The 13,175-nt window shown below is 46.3% G+C and overlaps 3 protein-coding genes across 3 annotated transcripts in view; 1 reads left to right on the top strand and 2 right to left on the bottom strand.

Annotated features, from left to right (window-relative positions):
- ireb2 (iron-responsive element binding protein 2) overlaps positions 1 to 5,683 on the bottom strand; it is a 9,671-nt gene extending 3,988 nt beyond the window's left edge. The window contains exons 1-10 of the mRNA XM_019873920.1: positions 5,558 to 5,683; positions 4,533 to 4,622; positions 4,263 to 4,428; positions 2,891 to 3,028; positions 2,528 to 2,761; positions 2,208 to 2,277; positions 1,948 to 2,131; positions 871 to 1,010; positions 607 to 778; positions 423 to 523 (exon numbers count right to left, since the gene is read on the bottom strand). Coding sequence (XP_019729479.1) covers positions 423 to 523; positions 607 to 778; positions 871 to 1,010; positions 1,948 to 2,131; positions 2,208 to 2,277; positions 2,528 to 2,761; positions 2,891 to 3,028; positions 4,263 to 4,428; positions 4,533 to 4,622; positions 5,558 to 5,579 — 1,317 coding nt within the window. The 5' untranslated portion in view covers positions 5,580 to 5,683. The remainder of the gene's footprint in view (positions 1 to 422; positions 524 to 606; positions 779 to 870; positions 1,011 to 1,947; positions 2,132 to 2,207; positions 2,278 to 2,527; positions 2,762 to 2,890; positions 3,029 to 4,262; positions 4,429 to 4,532; positions 4,623 to 5,557) is intronic.
- Positions 5,684 to 5,734: 51 nt separating this feature from the next.
- On the top strand, positions 5,735 to 11,565 carry slc25a44a (solute carrier family 25 member 44a). The gene is made up of 6 exons (XM_019873922.1): positions 5,735 to 5,841; positions 6,366 to 6,370; positions 7,592 to 7,931; positions 9,349 to 10,066; positions 10,786 to 10,913; positions 11,256 to 11,565. The coding sequence occupies exons 4-6, from the start codon at positions 9,433 to 9,435 to the stop codon at positions 11,445 to 11,447; spliced, it is 954 nt and encodes a 317-aa protein (XP_019729481.1). The 5' UTR covers positions 5,735 to 5,841; positions 6,366 to 6,370; positions 7,592 to 7,931; positions 9,349 to 9,432; the 3' UTR covers positions 11,448 to 11,565.
- A 1,197-nt stretch (positions 11,566 to 12,762) lies between these two features.
- skic8 (SKI8 subunit of superkiller complex) overlaps positions 12,763 to 13,175 on the bottom strand; it is a 3,380-nt gene continuing 2,967 nt past the window's right edge. Inside the window, 2 exon segments of the mRNA XM_019873921.1 lie at positions 12,763 to 12,957; positions 13,085 to 13,175. The exon segment at positions 13,085 to 13,175 is cut by the window's right edge and continues 217 nt beyond it. Coding sequence (XP_019729480.1) covers positions 12,868 to 12,957; positions 13,085 to 13,175 — 181 coding nt within the window. The 3' untranslated portion in view covers positions 12,763 to 12,867.

Here is a 13,175-nt window from a genome sequence, read left to right on the forward strand (position 1 = left end):
CCCACAAAGTGGTCACACTTGAGAGCGGGATCAGATTCTGCTCCTCTCCGAAAAGCAACTTTGAACGCCGGTGGCCTCGGATCCCTCGGGCAGCAACTGCGTCAGAATCCGAGCTCGGTGCGTCAAGGTTATGGGCACGTGTTGTGTGGTCTGACGAGTCCACATTTCCAATTATTTCGGGAAATGGTCGACGCCGTGTCCCCCGGGCCAAAGAGGAAAAGAACCACCAAAACTCAAGGCAATCTCTCTCTCCTTTTTTTTTTTTTTGGTTATTTCATAAAAGTGATTGCAATTCATGAACTAAAAAAAAATCCAATTACAAGATTGTATTCATTCATAAAAACAATTTAACATCTTTCAAATGAGCATTTCTGCCTCCCCCCCTTGCATACATTGGAGACGTCGCGCTTGTGTGCGGTTACCTCGGAATAGCGAGGGTCTTCCGCCGGGTCCTCGTAACGTCTGAAGAGCTTCACGGCCTTCAGATAAGACTCCAGTAACTCGAGCTTTTCTTGGGAAAAGTCTGGAAGCAAATCCATGACAAACCGCGTTGGGGCCCGGCAGGCAGGCAGCGTGTGGAGCGCAAAACCAAAACCCAATACTCACGTGTTTTTTTAAAGTGCTGAATGGTGACCCGGTCGACCGGGAAGAAGCTGACGGTGGCGTTGTACTCGGGGCACATGTTGGCGATGGTGGTCCGGTCCGGGGCCGAGAGCTGTGACACGCCGGGCCCGAAAAACTCGACAAACTTGCCGGCGATGGCGGCTTGTCGCAAGTGCTGCGCGAGAAAAGGTAACGTGTGAGCGCGCGGCGTGAGGGGAGGAGCCCCGTTGTACAGCTCGGACGAGCGCGCGAGCGGATCGGTGAGACCTTGGTGATACCGAGGACGACGTCGATGGAGGTGCTCAGCGGGTTGATGGAGCCCACCAGTTTGCAGCCCACCACCGGAGGAAGGGTCAGAGAAACGGGCTGGCCCAACATCACCGCTTCCGACTCGATTCCACCGACACCTAACAAGCAGCGGACGGAGACACATTTGAAAGGACCTTCTTGTCAATTTTGGTTTTTCACACTTGGATTTAGAATATATATCATGTGCAGTGCTCTTGATGCGTTTTCCACCAAAACTAGTGCGGTGGTGCCTGGAGAGACTCGTTTAATTCATTCCGTGACCACACAAGTAACTCGCTAAGAGATTCCGAGGGTGTGATAACCGTGAGCAAAAATATGGCGGTATCGGCGTATTCAAATTACGGCTTTAAAATGACCTTTGGGGAAATATTTGAGTCAATAAAAACTGCATTTTTTTTCCCCCATTGAACATTTTATTTGAAATCCATCCATTGTCGCAAGACAGAGATGTCGTTCAGAAGAAACATGTACCACGTATTAATGTTACGTTTTATAAGGAGAATAGCACTCTATATTTTTTTAAATTGATTAATAACCAAATTAAAAACAATCTAAAATATTTAAACAGTTTGTCGATTGCGATTTAATGCTTTGATTTCATTCATTCTACGACGTTTTCCTGGTGTGCCCGATTTGGCCACTGGGGGGCAGTAAAAACAGACAAACGAAGAAGAAAGTGACTCCGTTTGTATTTGCATTGTCACCGTTCTAAAGTGACTCAATGAGTCGTTTTTTTTTTTTGGTTTGTTTTTTGTTTTTTCAAGGAATACACAATATAGGCCTTTAAGTACACTCCAAAAGCAGTTGGGTGAAAAACATGCCACATTATCAATAAAATAACTTGAGGACTATATCATTGGGTTGCCAAGTGAAATTCAAGTCATGGGTTCAACGCATCCTTTTATGCGTCACAAGAAATGTCCATTTCAAGAGACAATTACAGATATTCAATCACACTCAAGCCTCAAACTGTGCGCGGTGTCCCACATCAGCTCCTTCCTTGAAATCCAAATGCCAAGAGGGACGCGTGCTTACCCCAGCCCAGGATGCCCAGGCCGTTGATCATGGTGGTATGCGAATCGGTGCCCAGCACGCTGTCCGGATAGATCAGCCCGCCGCTGATCTGGATCACTCGGGACAAATACTCCAGGTTGACTTGGTGGACGGCGCCGACGTCCGGGGGCACGACGTTCACATTCTTGAAGGCTTTTGAGCACCACTGTGTCAAAGACATCCACAAAGTTGCTTTGGGGGCTTTGAATGTCTTTCGGGACCTTCTCACCTCAAGCTGTTACCTTAAAAAATTGAAGTCGTTCTTTATTTCTGCTCAGCTCCATTTCCTGATTCTTCACTGAGGTTTCGCCTCTGCAGAAGGGAACATGTCAAATTACTTGGGAAGGTTTTTCTTTCCTCCTGAAATCATGCTACACGAACAGTTTGAACCCTTGACTTACTTTACATTTTCTGTATAGTGTACAGTTTTTTTTTTTTTTTTTAATGAACTACAAAACTGGTTGGGTGTTCTTGTTATCACATTTGATTTGCTTTATGGGGGCATGTAATGAATGCCTTGAACAAACATTTTGGGGTGAGTAGCGTATGACAAGACACTCACTCAGAAACCGGCTTCAGGTGGAAGGGACAAAGGAGCGGCGTGTTCTCGATCTGCTGCACCGAGGCGTGAGGTCGCCCCCCCGCCGACGTCGACGAAGGGGGCTCGTTGCAGGCTGTTTTGCTACAGGGGCCCCGCTGGCCTCCGCAGTGGGAGCCTCTCCGCGGAAGAGGCTTCGAAGGGGGCGGCCGGGAAGCGCCTTCCCCTCCGCCGGGGTTCGGAGCGTTCTGGATGGCGCTGTGGACCCCAATGAGCCAAAAAGTGAAGACGCGGACCGCGTGAAGCTCCCCGGCGCAAAACGCGGGCCGTTTCCGAGAAACACAAATGCGATGGTCGAATGAGAGCGCGACGTGACGGCAGACCCACCACTTGCTGTAGTCCTTTTGCAGACAGTGGTCCACAATGAGGTCTGTGTGGCATTTGGGGTTGACCAGCCTGGGGTCCACGCCGTGTTTGGCCACGGCGTCCCTCATGGCAGCCAGGTCCACCATGGCAGGGATCCCACTAGTAGGGAAAGACAAATTCGAGAGCAGAGCATCGTTGAAAAGTGGGCAGGTTTTGAACTCCCGTCCGACTCTGATGTACCAGCGGAGCTAATTTGCATCAACACCGATGACCCTCGTATCTGCTGCTCCTTACATTCAGCATGTGTGAGCATTCTTGGGCTGTCTTACTCGTGATTCTGTACAAATGTGGTGGTCACACAGACAGTTCTCAGGACGATGTCAAGCCCCCCCCATGACCATTTCCCTGGATTTAACACATACAGCGGCGGTGCCTTGAAATCATACTAGAGCCGCGAGTGCTATCTGGTGGCAGTGAACTCAACTCAACTCACTTCAAAACAAGAAGCCCCTCGGCAGATGGCTCACAAGTCTTCCCGAAAGGCTGTTGAATGCCACTCCCGATTAAAAGTGTTTGTTCTCGAACTAAACATTAAACAAAGGATATGAAAGGACGGGTATTTAAAAACAACCAAAGAATTTGGCCTCGGGAAAGTCTGCTTTTGCTTCATCCATACAAAGTACGCAAATTGCCTGACATGGCCAAACAAAAAGAATATCCATCGAAGAGTTATAACCTTGAAGCAACGATTACAAGAACACAAAGAGCAGCGCATGCAGACAGATCACAAATACGGCTGCAACTTCCTGAGGAGTTGAGACGACGCCATTTATTTACATATGTACTATACTGCTCCCGGAGGGGCCACAAGCACACTGAATTAACCATGAAGCGCAACCTGTTTTGAAATTCTAATGATATTTAACGACATTCTGTTATTTATGTTTCATGCCGTACAATATTGTAAGGTGGCATTTTCTTGAAAAACTCACGGCAAAGGTTTTGGATGAATGTTAGAGGGAGGCCGAACGGATTTGTACCGTTTCCATTCATTTCGATGAGGACAGACGATTTGAGATCAGTGTTTTGAGTGGCTTGATTAAACTCATATCTCAATGCAGCACTGTCCTGGTAAATCGAAAATGTAATTTGGTAGACACGGCTCAAATTTCACCCCAGTACATCCTCAGTGTATACAAACGTTAAAGCACCACCACTAACACGTTTATTTATTTGTTTTGTTTTTTTAATGAATCCAAATTCATGGTGCAAGAATGACATATACGATAATTTTATTGAATATTTATTGAATGTGAAAACAGGCCATAATCGACACGAACAATCTGCAATGGTTCAACATACCGATGTGCGCCATCGGTGCAAGAAAACTCACGTGAAGTCCTGCAAGAGGACCCGCGCTGGCAAGAACGGCACCTCGGTGGAAGCCTGCTGCTTCTCCCAGTCTAAAATGTTTTGGACGTCTTCCTCTGTGACATAAAAACCGTCGCAGTTTCGGATGGCCGCCTCCAGTAAGACGCGGATGGACAGAGGCAGCTTGACTTGAGGATGCAGAGAAAGACACATTTTTAAAAAAACGAGTCCACTTCCTCATCTCTTCACGCACACAAGTGTTTTTTTTTTTGGGGGGGGGGGGGCGACTCACCATATCTTGAATCGTTTAATTTGTGCGGGTTGAAGAACTTGAGGCGTCCGTCATCTGACAGCGGGTCGATTAAATGATGATATGGGTGCTCTACAGGAGAACAAGATTATCGGGTTATGCACAAAACACGTATCACAGATGTACCAAGCTGTGGCGCAAAAACAGGTCAGATTACTTGTACCGTACCACCACTTATACTTTGTAGAAAAGAATTGCGAACCGCAGATGGATGGAGCTTTGACCAAGCAATTTCCATGAGAAACTTAACGTCCAGCCAAGCCAGGCGGTATGACTGCTCATGTCATTGTGTTAACTTGTTCAACGGTTTAACTTGTTAATTTACTGGAGAAAGTTTTTAATATGTTTTCAATAAAGATGGTTTTCTCCCCCAAGATGAAACCACATCTAATCAAATCAAAGTAGACGGTGGTGGGTCGGGGCATGGGGGGGTGACACAAAACGCTTAACGTGTTTGGAATCAGACTATCCATCCATTATCTGAACTGCTTATCCTCACGAGGCTATAATCGTTGGAATTTAGTTTTCCTACATGCGTCGGTTGAAAAACAAAAGAAACGAATCTGAGTGTTAACTTAAAACTGCCGACGAGTGACATCATGAAACGACCCCCGATTGACAACAGGATGTAGGCGGCGGCTAGTGTTAGCTGACTAGCCTTATCATCAAGCCCTTTCGCTTTCTACTTATCGCGCAGCTGCTTGAACAACTGGCGGCGGAGATAACGCCCCCCCCCCAAAAAAAAAAGCATACGACATGGTAATTGCTCAACAGTATGCAATGAACTAAGTTAGAGTGAACTCAAGTGTGGTGAGCGGCACTGGTTAATTTCAACACTCGCTCGGTTTGAGAGGATAACCAGGCTGGCTGTGGTTTCAATAACATTGAACGAAAGGATTATCTCGTTTTAAAAATGTGAATTGGAGCCGTGTGATCACCAGTGAAGGTGAGCGGAGTTGGCGACGGGATAATGGAAGCACAAGCAGAACAAGAAGACTCCGATTTACCTTCACCCGCTGTGAGCGCCATGATGACTTATGAAATCAACACGATTCATCTCGCTATCCCGGTGGCAACACCGAACGGACCAATCACAAGGCAAGGGTGGATGCGGCCACGCCTATCCACTTGACGCCTTCAGACTAAAAGCAGAACGGAAACGCCGTTCCATTAAAATAAAAGTTTTCGAATAGAACGGAAAGATTACTGTACTCGAGTACTAAATATGCATACACTCTATGTGCATACACACTACCAAACACAAATATCACAAAAGTATATGGGTCGTTACGTCATTTGAGAACATTTTCTCCCCCTACATCGATGAAATTTCACATAAATCATCCACTAAATACAGAAAGTGCACACTTTTTGTGTCAATTGCAGTTGACGTGAGACAAAACGTAACTTTTACGTGTCGTAAAAGTCAGGGAAGCGTGGGCACAAATCGAGCATTAACGTTAATAATAACCCTTTTACTGTAATTAGAGTAATACGTCAAATATAACTGTTGGAAGTGTGAATGATTTATTCAGCAATCAAACACAGCACATGCCAAATAAAATACCTCATAAAAAGCTGTACAAAAAAATAAATGATTACCAATTTTTAAAAATGTAACAACAAATTAATAAATAAAAGAACGGTTGTTCAAAAAACGTTGGTGCCAAAACGGTCCTCCAGTTTTGGAATGACCCACACAATATACGTGTGCGGAAATAATGACGATTTTGTCCCAATTAACTCCCACATATACTTAAACAGAGTGAAATCTGGGCCTGTTGAACACAAAGCCATTATTCTGTTTTGTGACAGTGTACGTAGCGGGCCTAGATGGATGGAAACATCTATATTTAGTTCAACAATCATTATAATTAAGTACATTTAGAAAAAAAAACTTCCCTTATGAGCTCTACATTAAATGAGCCATATTACACACACGCACACGCACACACACACACACGCACACGCACACACACACACACGCACACGCACACACACACACACGCACACGCACACACACACACACGCACACGCACACACACACACACGCACACGCACACACACACACACGCACACGCACACACACACACACGCACACGCACACACACACACACGCACACGCACACACACACACACGCACACGCACACACACACACACGCACACGCACACACACACACACGCACACGCACACACACACACACGCACACGCACACACACACACACGCACACGCACACACACACACACGCACACGCACACACACACACACGCACACGCACACACACACACACGCACACGCACACACACACACACGCACACGCACACACACACACACGCACACGCACACACACACACACGCACACGCACACACACACACACGCACACGCACACACACACACACGCACACGCACACACACACACACGCACACGCACACACACACACACGCACACGCACACACACACACACGCACACGCACACACACACACACGCACACGCACACACACACACACGCACACGCACACACACACACACGCACACGCACACACACACACACGCACACGCACACACACACACACGCACACGCACACACACACACACGCACACGCACACACACACACACGCACACGCACACACACACACACGCACACGCACACACACACACACGCACACGCACACACACACACACGCACACACACACACACACCCGCACACACACACACACGCACACACAAAACATCTCAACCCATGTTGAGAAACAGGAAACAAACATAAAAAACATAAAATAACAAAGTACATTGAATACACGCAAACTTGAAAGGAATTTGTGTTAAATTAATTGACCCTCCAACTTCTGTGGATACTTTCTTGTGCATGTTCACATTTAGACAAGGGAGCTTTGCAATAACCGTCGTAAAACGCGTTTTTTTAAATTATTTGGTTTATGATTGCACTCGAAGTCGATCCTCAACGATCTGTATTCAAACAAACCCTTCTTCGGCTGAGTGGAGCGTTGAACAAGTCACGTGACCGACGGCAAGTTTGACATTTGCGACGGCTGCGGTGCACTTGAACGCGTCACGAGCGACAAAATTGTACAAGCCGTCAACTAAGTTAAACAATCGAAAAATAATCGTTTCGCGGGGCGCCCTTGAGATTAAGCCAACTCGTCAATATTGTTATCGCGGTTTGTTTTATTTTTTTATTTTTTTCACACGGAATAACAATCAGGGTACGAAGCAGCCGACTACGACCTTTCCCCTTCGGTTTCGCAGCCGTCATGGACGGAAGCCATGACCCAACGTGTTGTCGAGCACAAGGCCAAATGGAAGAGTGAGACAAGCGTCAAGGGGTGAACCGATCCAGTGGGCCTCGAAACAGGTTCGTCAAAACGAGACGTCTCATTTGAAGAGTGTTTGTTGCAAGCAAACCGGATTTGTTGTCGTCGTTAGCAACGAGCTAAGCTAACAGGGGTAGAGGGGTCTCTATTGACATATACACGTGACTCCCTTCCGAATGGAGCAGTCGGGAGAAAAATGTCTCGATGCTTATTTTCCTCATTCTTCATCGATCGGTTCGAAGGTTCAATTAGGATTTCGGCAATGTGTCATTTGTTAGACGTTCCGTGAAGGTGAACTTCCGTTTTTTTTGTTTTGTTTTTTTTTGTTATTGGTGGGACGAACAGATTACTCACCACGCGCATATGGTACAGAAGTGCATATCAATTGCTCAGAATTGACACCTAAGCAAGTCATTACAATGGAAAACAAGAATATACTGGTCCCATTTGGGGATTCCAGGAGAAACCAGATACCGTATTTCCTCAATGCCAAGTGCAAATAGTGTTTACTCAACTACAGAGGGTGATGGGCATCTCATAGCGGGACGGTATTTATTGTAATTGAAGCGATATGCATCTGTAGAAAAAAAAAAGAACAAATAAAATGAACAGGGGATTTGTTTTGGCATGTTGAATATTTTTATTTTCTGCAAATAAAGGCTGAAAAAAAGTACTTAGCGAACCAAATCCCACCAATATGACCGACATTAAATTGCAGTTGTGTAGTCGATTAAAGTGTTCATCAAAAGCGAGACGGGTGTTTTATTTTTTTAAAAAGTACAGCATCACAACACTCTAAACACAGCCTTACATTCCCCGTTCGTGGGCGAACAAGCCAACGCTTGATAAATTCCCCTTAACAATGATCGAAAGACCCGACATCATCGTTTGATCAAAACTGGGGCCGTCACCATCTAATCGTTTTAGAATCATTTCGATTATTCCTTCAAATAAACTAATTGGATGGATTTGCATCTGGTGTATAAACTTCGTTGTCAGGAGAGGGGAAAAGTTGCAGTGTCATCTTTCCACCAATAATGGGTGCTAATTGACTGCAATAGCCCAATTTCATATTACTGATCAAAGTGCGTCATGGAATTATGAAATTATGATTGTGTGTGAGATTAACAAAAAAATAAAATGAATCACTTTTTTTTTTGCAAGATGAAACTAGAGAGTGGATGATACACCGACTAGATGTTTTGTCCGTTTCTTTTTAATGACGAAAAAGCACAGCTGTCACCGTCGTAATCTGTGTGTGCCTAAAAATGTTTACGTTTCAGCTTTCGCTTGTGACTGAATTGGCTTTCATTTGTAAGATTTTATTTTTGGTTTTCGTTGCAGTGATCTTATTGGGCAAGATCAATCTTAACAAACAAATCAAAATGGTTTTTAATTTTCAGTTTAAAAAAAAGGGAAGAATGACCGATAGAGATTTTCTTTTTTTTTTTGTGTTAGTCCGAGATGGCACCTGGAGGGCGGCCGACGTCAGACGCAAGGCTTTAGCACACGCCCCCTCCCCCACCACCCCTACCGCACACCATGCAGCAGAAAGGCGCCATCCAGATCATCGAATGGGAGGACCTGGACAAGAGGAAGTTCTACTCCCTGGGCGTTCTGATGACGCTGAGCACGCGCGCCACCGTGTACCCGGCCAGCCTCATCCGCACGCGGCTGCAGGTGCAGAAGGGCAAGGCCCTCTACTCGGGCACGGTGGACGCCTTCTGCAAGATCCTGCGGGCGGAGGGCGTGCGGGGCCTGTACCGCGGCTTCCTGGTCAACACGTTCACGCTGGTGTCGGGCCAGGCGTACATCACCACCTACGAGCTGGCGCGCAGGCAGGTGTCTCGCTACTCGTCCAGCAACACGCTCAAGTCGGTGGTGGCGGGCGGGGCGGCCTCGCTGGTGGCGCAGACCATCACGGTGCCCGTCGACGTGGTGTCGCAGCACCTCATGATGCAAGGCCAGGGCGAGAACAGCGGCCGCTTCAAGGCCAAGTCCAAGATGATGCTGGCGGCCACCAAGCGCCGGCTGACCTTCGGCCAGACGCGGGACATTTCCGTGCAGATCTTCGCCGCCGACGGTTTCCGGGGCTTCTACAGGGGCTACGTGGCCTCCCTGCTCACCTACATCCCAAACAGTGCCCTCTGGTGGCCTTTTTATCACTTTTACGCAGGTAAATTCAAAGTCTCCATCCCATTTTAGAATTATAAAGACATATTAGGGCCACGGTGAACACATGACAATGCTTCTTGACTGGACGTACTGCTTTGTATCCCCTTCAAAATAAAACCGTAGTCCCACCATAGTGAAACTTTTAATTTTGTAATGCTTATAATGATACTACTGGATTCTTGTCCTATTCATTTTGCCGTGAAAAGTACAGATTTATTTCCATCATATTCCGCTCCAATTAAAAGTCACTTTTTTTTTTTGTTCTTGAAAACTCAAGACTTGAGTCTTTTAATATTGGAACGGACTTTTTATAAATTACGGCAAAAGAATGACGACTTAATTTGTACTTTTTGCATTTGAGGGACGAAGACATTACGCTTGTGATATTTCGACTTCATTCCCAAAGACATATTTATGTCTTTTCACACTCCACACGTTCAACCCCAGATACTTCTTTTTTTTTTCAATTTTTCCAAGACTTAGGGTAAAAAAAAAAAAAATGGGGTCTAGAATTGGCTGGTACTAAATTAGTTAAAATCTGATTGTTCTCAATGTACTACTATTTAGTCCCAGCAAGTCACTTTTTTTTTTTTTTTTAAATCCCCCACGACCAGCCCGGAAATTCACCAGCCATTCAGGAAACATGTTTTCCTGAAATTCCCAATAGCCCTCATATTCGGAGATGGATGTCGATGTGTTTTTTTTGTTTTGCATCCACAGAGCAGCTGTCTCTGCTGGCACCTAGCGAGTGCCCCCACCTCATTCTGCAGGCGCTTGCCGGGCCCATGGCCGCCGCCACCGCCTCCACCATCACCAACCCCATGGACGTGGTCCGGGCCAGGGTGCAGGTACGGTCCAAGGCCATGATTTTTTTTAAAGTGTAAAAAGAAGTCCACCACTCTTAAGGGTGGTTAGTACAAAACCAGCCTTCGAGCTTGGCTAGTTCTAACCATAGTATCGAAGATAAATGTGACTTTTTCCACCGAGTCTAAATACTGACATATTTACTTCTCCCTGTCAAAAGCAAGTTTGCAAAGCACGGTTAGCTGCACGCGGGTCGTTCCGATACAGTTATCCGTCATGAAAATTATACTTCGCCAAAAATGACAACGCGCGTTTTCTCCCGCTGCCGGCGGATCAAAATGTTTCGTTACCCGCGAGTAAAGTCGTCCGCTTCTGTGGCGCTGCAGGTGGAGGGCCGCTCGTCGGTGGTGGAGACTTTCAAGCAGCTGCTGGCGGAGGAAGGCCTCGGCGCCGTGACCAAGGGGCTGTCGGCCCGCATCATCTCTTCCACGCCCACGTCGGTGCTCATCGTGGTGGGCTACGAGACCCTCAAGAGGCTCAGCCTGCGGGACGATCTGGTCCACTCCAGACACTGGTAGACTTTGACGAGGAGGACAAAAAGCCTAACGCCACATTTTACCTCATGGCAGGAGCTCACTATTAGCTCACTTTGGCCTCAGCCAAGATAATGCTGCCCAAAAAAAAAAAACTTGGCTCACTTTGGTCTCCGCCAAGATAATACTGCCCAAAAAAAGAGAAAGGCTCAAAAAGACTGCGCTCAAGGTACGGTATTGCAACGTTGAAGAAAAAAGAAAAGTAAAAACCACCGATTTGGTTGAGACACCGCCAAGGGAACAAGAAACTGTTTTTTGTTTTTTTTTTTCATTTCTGCGCTAGTCATCAGCCTTGAAGCTTTCAGCTTCAAGTTAGTTACATCACTATTGGCTAGGTGAACGCATTTTTTTGTGTTTTTAATCATTCTTCACTCCATATTGTTTCGCGAGTAATGTTATGTGGAGATTTTTTTTTAAGACACAACCTCCGAGAAGAATAGCATGTAGATTTTACCTGCCCAAAAATTGTCCCTCCTGGGTGTCGGGGTTTTGGTGCATTGGGTTGAAGTGAAAAGTTGCTCACTGCCGAAAATTTCAGGACAAAAAAAAACAAAAACAAAACCCCATTCGAGCTCCTCTGGGAACACCTGTTTTCTCTCGCGCGTGTCCTTGAGCTGTGTCCTCTCCTGGCTGACGTTGGGGGAGGGGCTCTGTTTTCTCTCGCGCGTGTCCTTGATAGCGTGTGCTGTGTCCTCTCCTGGCTGACGTTGGGGGAGGGGCCACCCAGGACTGGTCACTGGCCAATCACGGCACATACAGGACAAACAGCAGCTCAACTTTGGACGCTTCAATGAAGCCGGAGGAAACCGATTCAAGCACAGAGGAAGGAGAATTGAATCTAACCTCATTTAATGTAAGGCAAACGTGCTACCTATTGTATCTTGTTTTTTTTTTTTTTTTACTACCGTCACATGTTGTGTGTGAGGTGAACAACTCAAAGACGTGACTACAGATGCACATGTCAAAATGCCACCCCAGGGCTCGTGAACAGACTGCAATTACGGTTCTTGGAATAAAACCGCACATGATCAAGAGCACTGATGGACTCTTAAAACTGTCACAGTTGTCTTTTCTGGAATGTTTTCATGAAACGATGCATACTTGTGGGTCAATGGCATTAATAAATAAAATGACTAGCAGTGGACAAATTTGGTCTGAATCAAGACCGGCCTTGCCAACGGTCATTGCAGCAACTACTCCATTCAGTGTAACACCGAGCTGCACTTTTAGTCATTTATTTTTATGACTGCTGCCCAAAAGTTGTTCAGTACTGAGTGAAACTCAACTACAACCAGACAGGTTTAATTTAAAAAATAACAAAAAACTTTATTGTACTGTCACAAGCCTGTACAGAACGATTCACATAAAAAGAGTGTCTCCCAGCAGCCTTTTCGGACGGCCCGCCTCACATGGGGCAATCGTAAATATGGATGGCGCGGTCGTCACCGGCCGAGATAATCTTGGAGCCGTTGTTGTTGTACTTGACGCTCCACACCTGAGGAAGGGTGCAATTACGCAACAGAATCACGACTCTCTATTTGAGATGAAATATGTATTGGAAAATGGGCAGCGGGGAGGGGCTCCGAATAATCGAAACAGTCCCCGTGACTTTCAGGTCTTACCTGGTCTTGGTGGTCGAAGAAGGTGTTGATGCAGGCTCGGGAACCGGCGTCCCAAACTTTCACGCTCTTGTCCGAGGAACTGAAGAAGTGG

Source organism: Hippocampus comes, unplaced genomic scaffold (assembly GCF_001891065.2).
Source record: "Hippocampus comes isolate QL1 unplaced genomic scaffold, H_comes_QL1_v1.1 scaffold298, whole genome shotgun sequence".
NCBI classification, from domain to species: domain Eukaryota; kingdom Metazoa; phylum Chordata; class Actinopteri; order Syngnathiformes; family Syngnathidae; genus Hippocampus; species Hippocampus comes.

Coding starts and splice junctions, on each gene's coding strand:
- slc25a44a (XM_019873922.1), top strand. CDS start 9,433: ATGCAGCAGAAAGGCGCCATCCAGATCATCGAATGGGAGGACCTGGAC. Junction 10,067..10,785: donor TTTTTATCACTTTTACGCAG/GTAAATTCAAAG, acceptor TTGCATCCACAG/AGCAGCTGTCTCTGCTGGCA. Junction 10,914..11,255: donor TGGTCCGGGCCAGGGTGCAG/GTACGGTCCAAG, acceptor GTGGCGCTGCAG/GTGGAGGGCCGCTCGTCGGT.